This window comes from Barbus barbus (assembly GCF_936440315.1).
Source record: "Barbus barbus genome assembly, chromosome: 6".
NCBI classification, from domain to species: Eukaryota; Metazoa; Chordata; class Actinopteri; order Cypriniformes; family Cyprinidae; genus Barbus; species Barbus barbus.
Genome location: NC_136734.1, coordinates 3,678,650 through 3,694,722, shown reverse-complemented (window position 1 = coordinate 3,694,722; position 16,073 = coordinate 3,678,650). Strand labels below are relative to the sequence as shown.

The window sequence follows — 16,073 nt, the reverse complement described above, 5'->3', positions numbered from 1 at the left end:
AAAATCTAACATGCTTTTGAACATACTCATTTATTCAACATTTCTCTATTAAGATTTTTTTTATTTATTCCTGTCTGACAGCATTATCAGTTAAGTTAATATTGATTAATTAAAAGAATGCAAGAGTAGTTAAATGTAAAAAAAAAATATGATTTTAGTACGTAACAAAAAATACAAAAAAACGGAAAACATTCACATTGGCATGAGGCTATTGTCACCTGCAACAAACTTATGGCCCTATGAATTTGTCCATTTTTTTGTATAAAACGATCAAGATTCGCAGACCAATTTAACAAAAACAGTCTTTCTGCTCTTCTTGGATATTACTGTAGTTATTGTAGTTATTTTTCACATTGGTGCCTGATTATTAAAGTATAAATTTATGAAATGTTGCATGTTGCCGCTACTTAAATTGGGTTTTAATTTGGGTTGTTACTTCTGCTTGTATTGTGAAGTATCGGTACTTTTGACATTCCTAGTGGTCAATTTATTTAAACTTGTTAAAGGGTTAGTTCACCCAAAAATGAAAATTCTGTCATTAATTACTCACCCTCATGTCGTTTCAAACCCGTAAGACCTCCGTTCATCTTCGAAACACAAATTAAGATATTTTTGATGGAATCTGAGAGCTCTCAGACCCTCCATAGACAGCAAGGGTCCTTACATGATCAAGGTCCAGAAACGTAGCAAGGAGATCGGTAAAATAATCCATGTGACATCATGGGTTCAACCGTAGTTTTCCGAAGCTACGAGAATATTTTTTGTATGCAAAGAAAACAAAAATAACGACTTTATTCAATAGTTTGTCTCCTCTACGTTAGCGTAGCGCCATTTTGGAGAATATCCACTGGACGGAAACTGCGTACGCTCTTCTGTGTCAGTCGCACCGCGCGGATACGTCTGTTTCTGTCCAGCGGATATTCTCCAAAATGGCGCTAGGGTAACGTGGAGGATACAATTTTGAATAAAGTCGTTTGTTTTTTTTTTCTTTTGCACACAAGAAGTATTCTCGTAGCTTTGTAAAATTACGGTTGATTATTTGACCAAATTACATGGATTATTTTACCGATCTCCTTGCTATGTTTCTGGACCTTGATCGTGTAATATCCCTTGCTGTCTATGGAGGGTCTGAGAGCTCTCAGATTCCATCAAAAATATCTTAATTTGTGTTCCGAAGATGAACGGAGGTCTTACGGGTTTGAAACGACATGAGGGTGAGTAATTAATGACAGAATTTTCATTTTTGGGTGAACTAACCCTTTAAGACCATTACGAGATGTTGTTTGTTTAGTCCCAATTACAGTTGATAATATAAAGGAGAGGATTTCAAACCCTGTGTGTGCTGTAGGCAATGCAAGTTTAACGTAAGTCTCTGTGCACAGGTGGAATAGACCCGTCAGTGCTGAAGGATCTTCCTCCAGAGCTGCTGGCAGAGATCGAGTCCACCATGCCTCTGTGTGAGCGGGTAAAAATGAACAAACGCAAACGCAGTACTGTCAATGAGAGGCCTAAATATGCGGAGGACAGCTCAGAGGACGAGGATTTCTGTGAGTAGCACCACTGTAATGATAACTGTCTGCTTCCACACAAAGAGGAACACCAAATAGATCAAATGCAATAATAATTGGGTCTTATTTATGAATCCTGACCTAACTGGACATTGTCTTATCTAAGTTCACAAGGTGCATCCTGGGATGCTTTAGTAGTAAATTCATGTGCATGCAGGACACTTGTTGACTGATTTCCCTTAACTTTCTACTCCAATACAGCCATTAAAAAAACAACAACAGAATAAGTACAAATTTTAACCAAACTAATGCCCCCTTGCCCTGATTTTCACTCATAAATTGCTAGTAAATTTCACAAGTAATTGCAAAGAAACTGCAAGTAACATTGAATTAAAATTGAAATTGACGTAGAAAAGCTGAAACGGTATTTTCAAAATTTCTTATTTTATTTACTTAACTTTATTTACATTTATGGTCTCTGTTTTCTGCCCAGCATCTCGTAAACGTCAGAAGAAGGCGCGTGATAGAACGTGGGAGTTTGAGGAGCGCGACCGAAGGAGTTCAGGAGAGCATCGAAGAGGAAGCTACGATGCACGCAGAGGCTCAGGCGGCCGATATGACGACTCTGACCAAGATTCACCTCCCCCCAGCCTTAGTGACGGTTAGCTACAGAATATTGTGTCCATGAAATGGATTATTCACCCAAAAATGAAAATTCTGTCATCTTTTACTCACTCTCATGTCAGTGCAAACCCACAATTGTCCTTCAATTAAAAAAGATCCAAAAAGGTCTGTAAATGATGTTTTGTTGACATAATTTTCCTTTTTGTGTGAACTATCCCTTTGAGCATTTAATTATGAAGTCAAAGATCTGGTCCAAAACTTAGAGTAGCTATAGTGTCATCATATTTGAGATTTTTCTGAAATGTGTTTAAATGGTTCATTAGTGGTTGAGTTAGAGATTTTTTATTTTCCTTTCAGTTGCAAGGCGTTTAAAGTCGAAGGAGAAGCAGAAGAGGAGGAAAGCGTATGAGCCTAAGTTAACACCTGAAGGTAAACCCTTTCACCTCTTTCTCAACCTTCTCACCTTCGTAGCATTTCCCCCATCAGAATGATGCTCATTAAATCCCTGTATTTTTCCACTTTTTTCTGTAGAAATGATGGACTCTTCCACTTTTAAGAGGTTCTCGTTGAGTATTGACAGCATCTTGGAGAATCTTGAGGATGTGGACTTTAATGGTCAGGGTAGGGCAATCTAGCCCTTTTTTGTAGAATTTACCACCCTGTATCATATTTGCTCAATTAAATCCAAGACTTGTTTATTATTAATTTTAGGGTGCTGTTTCCAAAAATTGTGTCTGTTTTGCTGTAACACATCACACTTTCTCACAAATTATGATTTGAATTTGAACATATTATTCTTTAATCAGCATTTTTCTTTAATCAGCAATTTTTGCAAAATAGTAGATTTAGTAGTACTTCAGATTTTGTTTTTTTTGGCACATGCAGTACTTTATGTACCATCTCTTTCAGTTTTTGACTATTCTGTGTTGACATTTGTTTGTTCTTAGATGATGATGAGATCCCTCAGGAGCTGCTGTTAGGGAAACAGCAGCTAAATGAATTGGGTAGTGAATCTGCTAAGATAAAAGCGATGGGCATCACCTGCAGGGTAAGAGATACATTATTGGTATACTACTCCTTTTATGCAATTGTTAAAAGTCCCATGAAATCTATATGATAGTACTTGTATAAAGAGCATCTGTATGATAGTGGCCTCCTAAAATTGGACAAAGTTTAAGTGCACTTTAGTTGCATTACATACACTATTCAATTTTTAAAAAAATTGTTTTTAAAAGAAGTCTCTTATGTTTTCAGAGGCTGCATTTATTTGATCAAAAATACAGTAAAACATTAATATTGTGGAGAATTATTACAATTTAAATTGAATATATTTTACAATGTAATTTATTTCTGTGATGTAAAGCTGAATTTTCAGCATCATTACTGCAGTCTTCAATGTCACTTGATCCTTTAGAAATCATTCTAATATACTGATTTGCTGCACAAAAAACATTTCTTAGTAGTATCATTGTCGAAAACAGTTTTTGGAAATGGAAAATATTTTTTTCAGGATTCTTTGAACAGTTTGAAAGTACAGCATTTATTTGAAATAGAAATTTTTTGTAATATTATTAATTAGAGATGCACCGATCATCTGGCCAGTGACCAGAATTAGCCAGTTTTCCATGAAAAGGTCATGAAAGGTCTTAAATTGTACAAGAAAGTTTTATAATTTCAAGAGGTATTGGTGCTTTAGATTTGACGATAATTTATTTTAGATAAAGACCTGTAGATTGTTTGCTTTGTTCCTATATGGGGATTAATTTGTTACATTGTTGCATTTTCTTCTTGGTTTGGTTCGCTACCAAACTGTTTATGCACGTCACGTGAGTAAAGCTGTCCTCTAATTGGTCAGTGTTCACCTGTTTACATTCCTCTGCGTCATTCATCAAGATGGACTGAAAAGATCGCTCCGTGGGTAGGGCTTGGCGGTATATCGAGTTTGTGCGATATATCGATATATTCTTTATAAGCGATACGATATGAGGCAATACCGTTTATATCGATATACTGTACAGTAGTTTGAAAATGAGCAATATCTGAGAATACAGTGGAGGACACAGACTGAGCTAGTGTGGAGAAAGTGCATAATACAATTCGTTCTAAACACGGACAAATTTTATATGAAGGTCTTTAAAAAAAAACTTGTAAGATATAGAAGCCTATAATTTAGTTTCAGTTTAAAGCGGCTCTGACAGAAAGGCTGCGTGTGCCGCTGATAGAGACTCGCGCTGTTTAATGTGTTTGAGATGTGCTGTTTTCCTAAATGCATAACTTACATTTCACAGGTATATTCTCCATCTGTAAATGTTTGAAAGCCATGGAAATATTTCCATTTTACTGTCAGAAGCGCATGAGCCTTCTGCTTTGAAATTCTCCGCTAAACTTCACAGACTTCAGTGAACGAACGCCGTTATTATTTTCATTTTTAGTTTAGTAAATTTAACTTTTAGTTTTTAGATTGCAATGTTACAACGTTAAAATCTAATTTTAACCCTTTTTTAACATAATATTTGTTTAGTATTTGTTTAATCCAAATTCAAAAGCATAGAAAATACCGAGATATATACCTTATACCGCAAATCAGCCAAAAAATACAGCGATATGAATTTTTGCTCATATCGCCCAGCCCTATCCGTGGGCTTATTGTGGCTTTTCAGCTGACCTGGCAAATGCAAAAAAACGCATGTAGCCATCATTCCGCTCTAATATATCTATCTCTATATAACTATATTTAATTATATTTTCACTCTATATACATCACTCATTATAATGGGTTTTATTGTCCGCGTCGCACCACTCGCGTCCAGTGTAGACACGGTGTGAGTTTTTTTAATGGGTTATGTTATAGCCCTGCTTGTTTTTAATGTTTTTATGAAATATCTGTATTGATTGCATGATCATATCATCGTATTATTTACTGTCATGCAAGCCAGAAATTGAAGCTTGGTGAGCCGCGCAATGAGTAACACTGTCCTACGGTCTCGTGGACTTAACAGATCTTTCCCAACATTTCTTATTTGTATGTTTAAAAAAATTAAAACATTAATCTTATAAAATTCTTTATGCATTCAAAATTTTGCAGTTTAAATGCATTTATGGCACCCCAGCTTCATCAAACAGTCTGTGTAAATACATCTAATGCCACTTCAGATACAGCTTCTGTTTCCTGCAGTGGAAAGATGGAGTTTATTGATACTGATTTCATTTGAATGGTAACAGCTCTATAGTTTCTTATTATTCTAACTGACTGAATTGAAACAATGTTAGAATGTGATGTGAAAGAAGACATATTTAATAAGGTTATGAAATTAAGGTTAATGAAAATATCCTAGTAAAGAAAAAAGTATTTCAGAAAGCATCTTAACCCTTAAAAGAGGTCTTAAGGTCCAAAATTGTTAGGAGTACGGACGAGGACTTTTAAGGGGCTTAAGAGTTTCTTTAGCAGTGGAGAAAATGGACGAAACATGAAGAGGGAGAAGAAATGTGTTGCACACAATGCATGACAGTGAGTTAATAAGACGCTACACATTAGATCGTGCAGGGATCATGTTTGTGACCGATCTTATTAAAGACACGCTAACATCTCCGACACCGTGCTGAAATGCCATAGCGCCAGAAATGGACGTAATCACTACATTAACATATTTGGCAACTGGAAAAATGCAACTATGCAGCAGTGATGATTTGGGTCTATTACAGCACTTATTAGGCTATGTCTCTGTTCATTTCCTATAAAATACAGTAAGTATGACAGCCTGTAATTTCAAAGTGAAGGCTTATAATATACCCTACTCTTAAACGCGCTCTATTATTTCCTCCTTGGACAACAAACCAATCACAGTCTTCAAAAGAATGTGTCATAGCTAGCAACAGGGTCAGCCCCGCCTCCTCACTAAAATAAAAGTTTTTGTCTTTTCTCGCTCAGAGTTGCTCTCAGATTGGTCCTGAATTACTTTTAAACCAAGACTCCTAGTTAGAAATGTTTAAGCTAAATTAGGAGCTCTTTAAAAGGATTCTTAGAATCTTTAGGAATACGGGCCTTGTTTTCTTAAATAGTACAGCAACTCCTTTACCGTTAATTATTATTTCTACCTCTTTTCCAGTCACAGAGAACTTTATTTTGAGAGTTGTTTAAATGAGATAACATCTGTAACTTTGTCCAGATTGGTGGAATTGTAATGTTTAATAATGTTTTTATGCATTATTAAAAGTATAGATTTTTTGTTTGCTGTCAATTATAGTTTTTAGAAAGAAAATCGGAATCGGCCAAGAAAATTGCAATCGGTGCATCTCTATGATAAATGGTTTGTATAGAGTACATTTATATAGTGCACAGAAATCTCAGAGAGTGAAAAAAGAAAATAAAATCAGTTTTTTGTTGCGTCCACCACTCTGGCTATATAACTCATTCTGTTGTTTTTTCCTCTAATGCCCAGATTCCTTCTGATAAACTGGTGAAACTGTTGAGTATTCTGGAGAAGAACATTCTGGATGGATCCAGTCTTTCTACACTTATGAACCATGTAAAAATCACTTTGTTCCTTAATCATGTTGGTTTTTCGAGTGACACTTTCACACTTCGAATGATGCCTTTACTTGTAGTTCAGTGCTTTCCCTCTTCTCTCTGGTCTTCATCAGAATAACGATGTAGAGGACGAAGAGCGTCTCTGGCGGGATCTCATTATGGAGCGTGTGACCAAATCAGCGGATGCATGTCTGACCGCACTGAACATCATGACATCATCACGCATGCCCAAAGCTGTGTACATTGAAGACGTGATAGAGAGAGTTCTGCAGTACACTAAGTACCACCTGCAAAATACTCTTTACCCACAGTATGATCCGGTGTACAGAATCGACCCTAAAGGAGGTGAGATTTTATTTTTCATATTCCATACATACACACACACACACACACACACACACGCATGCATACATACATACATAGTGTCAGTTTTTGGCCTTATTTGAAAATCATTTAATTTCTGCTGAAGGCCTGTTCACACCAAGTCTTATGTGTTTAAATGGTACAAAACCATAAAATATTCACAAAAAGATTTTGCTTTAGAACTTTTCACTGGATTTAATGCCTGAATGATTTTTTTGACAAATGTATGACGAAAGATGTACCCTTCAAGTATTGCATTAATTGTCTGACATCTAAAATAAAAATGTAAAAGATCAGCCAAGTGCAGTAATTTGGTTAGTCTGACAGAGTTTGTAGAAATGTATTATTTATATTTAAAATCTTATTGAGCAATTTTAAATGGTTTTATAGATGATTAAAATGACACATTTTATAAATGAACTAAATTTGTTATTAATACAATTAATAATGATGATGATCATTTTCTTTTTTTGACTAATTTTACATTGGTGTTTACTTCATGTTGTAAATTACCAGTACATTAAATAAGATGAAATGTCATCTGTTTGTAAATGTAAATGAACTACTTCCTAACATCTTGATGTGGTTTCAGGTTCCATGCTGAGCTCCAAAGCAAAGCGAGCCAAGTGCTCCACCGCCAAGCAGAGAGTCATCATCATGCTCTATAACAAAGTGTGTGACGTCGTCAGCAACATCTCCGAGCTGCTGGAAATTCAGCTGTTGACCGATACAACAATATTGCAGGTAGGAATATTGAATGTTCTATAGTTATATTTTTGAATGTTCTATAGTTTATTTGCATTTATTGTAAGTTGTATCGCGCTGTGTTTTTGTTCCTCTGCAGGTCTCTTCAATGGGCATTACTCCTTTCTTTGTAGAGAATGTCAGTGAGCTGCAGCTGTGTGCCATAAAGCTGGTGACGGCGGTATGTTTTCTTATATTAGCAGCAAAACCCTGTGCTTTTGGTTTATCATGCATTGAAAGTAGGGCTGCACAATATTGGAAAAAACACACATTGCAATATTTTGTTTTTCTGCGATTTATATATTGCGATATGAAAAAAACAAATCATCAATGACTTGAATAGCTCTATTTGAAAAAAAGAAAATCATGAGTAAATCAGCATAGAAAATAATCAAATTGCAAGCATAGATAAATATAATAGAACAAAGATACAAATTAAATAAAAATTGCTTTGTATTTTTCAGGTAAGTCAAGCAGTATTCAGGTACAGAAATTAAATAATCAAATGTAAAATAACCCTGCATAGTCTTCACCTAAATGAAATCTAATAAATCTGTGTTAAAGCTACAAAAGTTTGGTTTTTTAATTAACATTCATGACACAGAAAGCAGGAACATTAAACTGCTGTGAACAAGTATACTATTACACACTCATTTTCTTTCTCAGTTGTTTACCTTCACCTAAGCCATAAGCAACTGTGTTTACAAGGATATTTGCAGAGACATGCATTTTGACATAATTCCACATGCTGTGTATTTGCCATTACAGGCACAAATAGTGCATCAGTGCTCAGGTGCATCTGTGTGGCTCTCACTGTTTCTACAATGAGCGCGAGCGGTGTGATGCGACAAAATACAATAGAACTAGAAACAGTGATGTTGTCTACACTGGATGCAGCGCAGCGCGACATGACAAATCCCCGACAGTAAACTGATGTTTCTATTTATGACGTACTGACACAAATGATTTGCAGTGGTTCCATTGTCGCATCCAGTGTAGAGAACCTTGAGCTGTTCATGACGCTACACAACAGCTGTCGCGTCCGGGGTAGACATGATGTCTGCGTGTGATCAAAGAAAACAATCAGTATAAATAACGACAAGTATACTAAACATCGCACATCCTGCCATGTGACTATCACAGATGCGCACATCGCGATATCGATGCTGAAACGATATATCGTGCAGCCCTAATTAAAAGCATTTTTCAACATTGATCAAATTACATCTCACCAGTCATTAAACTATTTTGCATGATTTCATAAATTACTATGAGATTTATAATTATAAAATATAAAATCCTATGAATATAATCAAATTATTTTCAAAATTAGATTATAACAAAACTATTTAGCCATTTTCACCCTTTCTTCTGTCAGGAATGTCTCATTTTTCTTTTACGTCCTATTTTATGGCAAAATTAAAATAATTACAAAATGTTATTATGAAATAAATAACAATGCTATTAGTATAATCAAATTATTAATTTATAAAATTACATTATAACCGCAAAATTAATTGGCTATTTTTTCCAAAATGACCCATTGTGACTTTTGTCTTTTTGGCTTAAAATCTGGAACGCCGCTTTTGTTTTTTTTTATAAACATGACACTAATGGAGGCATTTCACTTCTCTCTTTGTCTCAGGTGTTCTCTCGCTACGAGAAGCATAGACAGTTAATTCTAGAGGAGATTTTTACCTCTTTGGCCAGACTGCCCACCAGCAAACGCAGCCTCAGGAACTTCAGGTATTGATATCACTGCCTAAATTCAGATGGCAGTTCTGCCTAAACTATTGATCTGTGATAAACACAAGCATTTCCTGAATGCCGATTCTGTCTGTGTGTTCAGGTTGAACAGTAGTGATGCTGAGGGTGAGCCCATATACATTCAAATGGTTAGTGCTTTGGTCCTGCAGCTAATTCAGTGTGTGGTCCATCTGCCCTCTGAGAAAGACTCTGAAGACGATCACAAGAAGGTACTAGTTACTCACCCAACATTACTTGAGCTAGTCTCACATTTGCACTATTGCCATAATGTCTGGTGTAGATTTACAGGCTATATTAACAATATGATTTAATCCGTTTTTTTAAGGTTGATGACGATGTGTTCATCACCAACTCGTATGAAACCGCCAGACGGACGGCTCAGAACTTCCTCTCTGTCTTCCTCAAGAAGTCAGAACATCCATATTTTCCATTTTTTCTTTATGAAGTATATGTCTGTGTGCAGTACTCAGAATATGTTTCTGTATTGTTGTTACATCTCAGGTGTGGCAGTAAACAGGGTGAGGAAGACTACAGGCCGCTGTTTGAGAATTTTGTGCAGGATCTGCTGTCTACGGTCAACAAACCCGAGTGGCCTGCTTCAGAATTACTGCTGAGCCTGCTGGGTAGATTACTGGTAAGAACAAGCCATAGCCAATCACATTATCTGCAACAGAGCATTAACTTCCCTGACCGTGCTAGACATGAAAACACATGCATACTTATGAACCCGTAGGAGTTTACGATGGAGCTTCAGGGGATTTGTGATAAATGAAATTAGATAAAATAAATATATATGTGTGTGTATATGCACACAAAACACTACCAGTCAAAAGTTTTTGAACAGTAAGATTTTTAATGTTTTTAATTCTCTTCTGCTTACCAAGCCTGCGTTTATTTGATCCAAAATACAGCAAAAGCAGTAATATTGTGAAATATTTTTACAATTTAAAATAACTGCTTTCTATTTGAATATATTTACAATTTTCAGCATTATTACTCCAGTCTTCAGTCACATGATCCTTCAGAAATCATTTTGTTAATATGGTGATTTGCTGTTCAAAAACATTTACTATTATTATTATCAACATTTAAAACAGTTGAGTACATTTTTTGAATAGAAAGATCCAAAGATCCGCATTTATCTGAAATAAAAAGCTTTTGTAACCTTATACACTATACCATTAAAAAGCTTGGAGTCAGTGTATAATTCTTTAGTTGGGAAAGAAATTATAGAAATTAATACTTTTATTTAGCAAGGATGCTTTGATGATAAAGACATTTATAATGTTACAAAAGTTTTCTATTTCAGATAAATGCTATTCTTCTGAACTTTCTATTCATCAAAGAAACCTGAAAAATTATATTCAGCTGTTTTCAACATAATAATAAGGCTTTGAAATCACATGAATAAATTTTAAAATATATTCAAATAGAAAACAGTTATTTTAAATAGTAATAATAATTTAATCAAATAAATGCAGGCTTGGTGAGCAGAAGAGATCGCTTTAAAAAACATAAAAAATCTTACTGTTCAAAAATTATGACTGATTGTGTTTGAGTCAAAAGGGTTCAAGCAGGCAAAATATAGTTAAGAACCCCTGATATATAAGCAGTATCATATAAGTAGAATTGAGATATGGCTGTATATCGGCTCGGCTGTAGACATGAGGCCGCAGGCCATCACAGCGTGCCGATATACAGCCATATCTCACGTTTACTCGTGTGATATTGCATTTATACAACAGTCCGACGGTATGAGTGTGTAAATACATAAATAACAACGGAGTGCCTTTAAAAGCCCCCTTCTGTGTTGACAGTTTAACAACTGAGCATAAGCCTCTGTTACTAATTCCAAAATGTCACTTTAGAACTAGTAAAGAAGGAACGTTGAGTTGCTTCATTAAAAGCTTGTTGTATTACTGTATTAAATGCGGTGTATTATGTATAGTAGAGATTTATGAGAGATGGACTGACTGAGCACTTGGTTAACGTTACCTGCATCTGATACAGCATTCATTCTTCAGATCAATCTCATATTCACAAAGAATTTAGTATGAATGTCTGATAGGCTCGTACTATCCTTTGATCTGTTAAGGGTGACTACTGATTACAGCGCTGCTATTCATATCAAATATTATTTATTGAATAATAATATTTAATAAACAAAAACAACAGCCATCATAAAAGTTGCAAGGCAATTCAGTCAAAAGTACAAAGGCAGTACTCTGATATCCAGCATTGAAGTTACATAAGATATAAGTTACATAAATGAGTTTTTGCCAAAACTATTTGCTCTGGAACAAATAATAGATTGAGACCAAAGACTGACGGTTAATTTTACCCAAAACGAAATATATCTCATGTTTAACCACATCAGAGCCAGTGGTAAATTCCAGAAGATCTGGCCGAGGTGAGGTGCTCTCTCCGTGGGTTTATGAACGCTGAACGTCCGCTGAAGCCCTGGAGCTTATGGCTCCGAAAACGTTGAAGCAAATTTTCAAATAGATATTATCTTTATTGACAAACCACATAGTTGAAGTCCAAACAAAGTACATTCTTGCCTAAAATACTCTTAAAACTACACACTGCGAGACAATATTATTATTTTTTTTTAATTATAGTGGATCTTGGTGTCCGCCATAACACTTGCTGTGAGAAATACAACAACTTCAGCAAGTGGAGTTATAAAAACGGTGAAACAGCTGTTGGAGTTCTGTTGGACTTTAATATCAAAACTCTTATCAGCCAATCAGATTCGAGGACCAGAAAGAACTGTTGTATAAATAATGATATTTGTAAGATTTATAGCATTGTAAAAGATTAAGAAAAACACAATTTGTGTAATGAAAGAAAATATCATAACAGTACTTGCAGGTTTGACTCCTTCAGTGATTCTTGACACTTCATGCTCTGTCTCTAGGTTCACCAATTCAGTAACAAGCAGACAGAGATGGCACTGCGAGTGGCATCACTGGATTATCTGGGTACCGTAGCAGCCAGATTGAGGAAAGATGCCGTCACCAGCAGGATGGACCAGAAAGCTATCGACCGCATCATCAGAGAGGTACACACACATGTATGCGCATTACACATGCTGCTGCATGTGAACTACATCTAAACACTCAATTTTAAATGTGTTTTTTTATGCTTTTTGTTTGTGTCTTTAGAGCTCAGAGGGAGATGAGACTCAGCGGCTGCAGAAAGCCTTATTGGATTATATGGATGAGAGTGCAGAAACAGACCCTTCCCTCACAGTGAGTCTAGCTCAGATGCTCTTCATTTCCTGCGGCCTTTATGTTGAGTTGTGGTCAGGCAATACGTCTTTCTCTCTGATCTAGTGTCAAAATCTAAAATGCATCTAAAGTTGCCTGTGATTAATATAACACCTCTAAATAACAGTACCAAAAGTCAAATGTTTTGACATGCGTGACTGAATTTGTTTCTCATTATCCTAAAAACCTTTTGCACTAAAGGTTTATGCTTAAAATTATAAGTAAACTTTGGTGGAGAAAATCTCTAGTATTATAAATAAATAGGTGCTCTAAATGTACCAAGATAATTGAGTTTAATTCCATTTGTGTAATTTTATAACTTTGAGATTTAACTTTTAAAATAGTAATATCTCATTAAATTAAGAGAATAATCCTTCAGAAATCATTCTAATATGCTGATTTGCTGTTCAAGAAACATTTCTCATTATTATCAATGTTAAAAACAGTTTTGCTGCTTAATATTTTTGTGGAAACAATAATACCACTGAAACATTTGTATAAGATTTAAAAAAGAGAAATGAATAATTTTATTCATCATGCATGAAAGTGATAAAAAGTGAGTGAAGACATTTAAAATAATTTCTATTTAATAAATGCATTAACAGTTTTAATTAATATATTTGATAAATGCAAATAAATGCTGTTCATTAAACTTTATATTTATCGAAAAATCCTGAAAAATAAAGTGTATCACCATTTCCACACAAAATATGAAGCAGCAAAATAGTTTTCGACATAATCAGAAATGTTTCTTGAGTCAAATAAATTGTAATGATTTCTAATAGATCTTGTGACACTGAGTAATGATGAAGAAAATTCTGCTTTGCATTACAGGAATAACATTACGTTTTATAATATATTAAAATTTGTAATATTTCACAATATTGCTGTTTTTTTTGTTTTTTACTTTATTTTGATCAAATAAATTCAGCCTTGATGAGCAGAAGATATTTATTTCAAAATCATTAATAATTGTAATGTTTCCAAACCTTTGGCTGGCACTTTAATAATAATAACAATTCTATATAGCGTACTTTACTACAATATATTATATTGTTATCATGATCATTAAATGCTGATTTAATTTTTTTTACAGGACAATAGTATGTATTATTACAATATAATGTATATTTTTTTTTGTCTCTAGCTGATCACATGCCTAAGTAATTACAGAGACATGCACAAAATTAACATTTTACTGATAGCAGATATCAGTAATAATAATTGTTGTAATTTATTGTAATGATTAATGCTTTTAATAATAATAATTATTATTATTATAGAGACATGCACGAAATTAGCATTTTACTCATACAGATATCACTAATTTGCCCTTTTTCTACTCTTAATCTGCCATGTCACATTCCTGAATCTGATTTTGTATTGTAGTTTGCACGCAAATTTTACATCGCTCAGTGGTTCAGAGACTGCACTACGGAGGCTGAGAAGGCCATGAGGACTCAGAATCAAAAGGAGGATGATTTGGAGGGCACGCAGCACGCCAAAGAACTCCAGGCCACCGGAGACATCATGCAACGTGCAGAAACTCGCAAGAAATTCCTCCACTCCGTCATTAATTCAATTCCCAATCAGTTTGCTACTCTCAGGTATTACCACACACATATCTCTGCTTTAATTAAGTAATGTCCTCAGCCTCAGTCAAGACTGTATTATAAGGGTTATATTGTGGTATTAATGCCAAATAAATCTTTTGGCAGGATGAATTCAGACACTGTGGACTATGAGGACGCCTGCCTTGTTGTACGCTACTTGGCCTCCACCAGACCCTTCTCTCAGAGCTTTGACATCTACCTGACACAGGTGAGAAGATGGGTCTAAAATGTAGACAAAAACAGTTTCCACCTGGTATTAATGTGTCTAACAAATGCTTCTGTTTTTTTGTATTTTCTTTTAGATTCTGAGAGTGTTAGGGGAGAGCGCCATAGCTGTCAGGACCAAAGCCATGAAGTGTCTGTCTGAGGTGGTGGCTGTTGACCCCAGTATACTGGCCAGGGTAAGAACTGCAACTAAATTAAAACTGACAGCACAAGACTATAGGTAATTCTGTCAGAGTTGACTGTTCATGTCTGTTATTGTGGTATGATTGTGTGTGTTGTGTAGTCTGATATGCAGCGTGGTGTTCACGGGCGGTTGATGGATAACTCCACCAGTGTGAGGGAAGCAGCGGTCGAGCTGCTGGGACGGTTTGTGTTGAGTCGACCACAGCTGACGGAGCAGTACTATGACATGCTCATCGAGAGGATACTGGTATGACTGCACTTCAGATCAGTACCTGTCTGAAAGTTAAGGCAGCAAAATGTAAAGCTTTGATCACTGTCATATGGAGCAATATCTCTATATGTAAATCAGAGGTTGCGTTAGACTTTAACATTGCCTGTCATTTTGATGGACAGGGTCGTAAAAATTCAGTCATAATCTTTTATTACCCATCATTTTAATTTTCATATTGTAATTATAATAACACATTTAATTGCTTTTATTTTTGTTCACGTTTTAATTTTTAATAATGAACCTGGAGGACCAGCATATAGGCTTATGCATTTATTTATTTATGAAGAGAACAGATGAACAGAGACTGCTTCACTTTTTATGTTCAACACCGCAGTTACAGCAGAGGCCACTAAAACCAACAAAATATGCTAGGGCTGGGTAAAAAAAACAAAACAACGATTTCTCTATTTTAATAGATCTTATTTTTATGAACCATTATCGTTTCTTAACTCCCAATCGATGCTGTTTTCATTTGATGAATGCACAGTAGGCTACATACAGTATAGTGCGCCTCCCATCCAGTAAGTCACAATAGGCTAAGCTTTGTGCGTTGTTACTTTTGATATGAAATACAGATTTCAAATTCTGCCCATTTTATTAGGAAATTCAAGCAATAAATACCATTTTGGTGCTCTTTAATGTGGTGTGATAGATCGCTGTCTGTCCGGGACGCCCCCATTGCTTAAAACAAAGCGATAGAGTAAAATCTTTCCCCTGTGCTGCACTGGGACGGATCGCGGGAGAGCTCGAGGGTGATTCCCGTTTATATCATGAAGCAGAGGTCCAAACACCACTGGCCACGAGCTTTGGGCTCTGCTCTCACGGAGAATATTGATTTATATAGCATATTTTATTTTAGATCAACTAGAAACTATGTTTAATTTATGAAGTTTTGTTTTGAAATGTAAGTCAATAACAATTGGCTGAAGCCAGAGCCTATGGTGAAAGTCTTTGCCCGAAGAGCCCCCGCCCCAT

General features: G+C 35.4%; 1 protein-coding gene across 2 annotated transcripts in view; it reads left to right on the top strand.

The window, feature by feature from the left end:
* Positions 1–16,073, top strand: part of LOC306871469 (nipped-B-like protein A) — a 46,168-nt gene that overhangs the window by 15,758 nt on the left and 14,337 nt on the right. Inside the window, exons 10-28 of one of the 2 annotated variants that reach the window (XM_079419428.1) lie at positions 1,383–1,547; positions 2,002–2,169; positions 2,490–2,561; positions 2,664–2,747; positions 3,080–3,180; positions 6,572–6,658; positions 6,774–7,005; positions 7,616–7,767; positions 7,868–7,948; positions 9,413–9,513; positions 9,617–9,743; positions 9,860–9,942; positions 10,036–10,168; positions 12,455–12,598; positions 12,702–12,788; positions 14,196–14,413; positions 14,525–14,627; positions 14,722–14,820; positions 14,928–15,074. In XM_079419428.1, the coding sequence (XP_079275554.1) occupies positions 1,383–1,547; positions 2,002–2,169; positions 2,490–2,561; positions 2,664–2,747; positions 3,080–3,180; positions 6,572–6,658; positions 6,774–7,005; positions 7,616–7,767; positions 7,868–7,948; positions 9,413–9,513; positions 9,617–9,743; positions 9,860–9,942; positions 10,036–10,168; positions 12,455–12,598; positions 12,702–12,788; positions 14,196–14,413; positions 14,525–14,627; positions 14,722–14,820; positions 14,928–15,074 (2,384 nt within the window). Of the gene's footprint in view, positions 1–1,382; positions 1,548–2,001; positions 2,170–2,489; positions 2,562–2,663; positions 2,754–3,079; positions 3,181–6,571; positions 6,659–6,773; positions 7,006–7,615; positions 7,768–7,867; positions 7,949–9,412; positions 9,514–9,616; positions 9,744–9,859; positions 9,943–10,035; positions 10,169–12,454; positions 12,599–12,701; positions 12,789–14,195; positions 14,414–14,524; positions 14,628–14,721; positions 14,821–14,927; positions 15,075–16,073 lie in introns of both variants that reach the window. The other variant, XM_079419427.1, reaches the window with a different exon arrangement.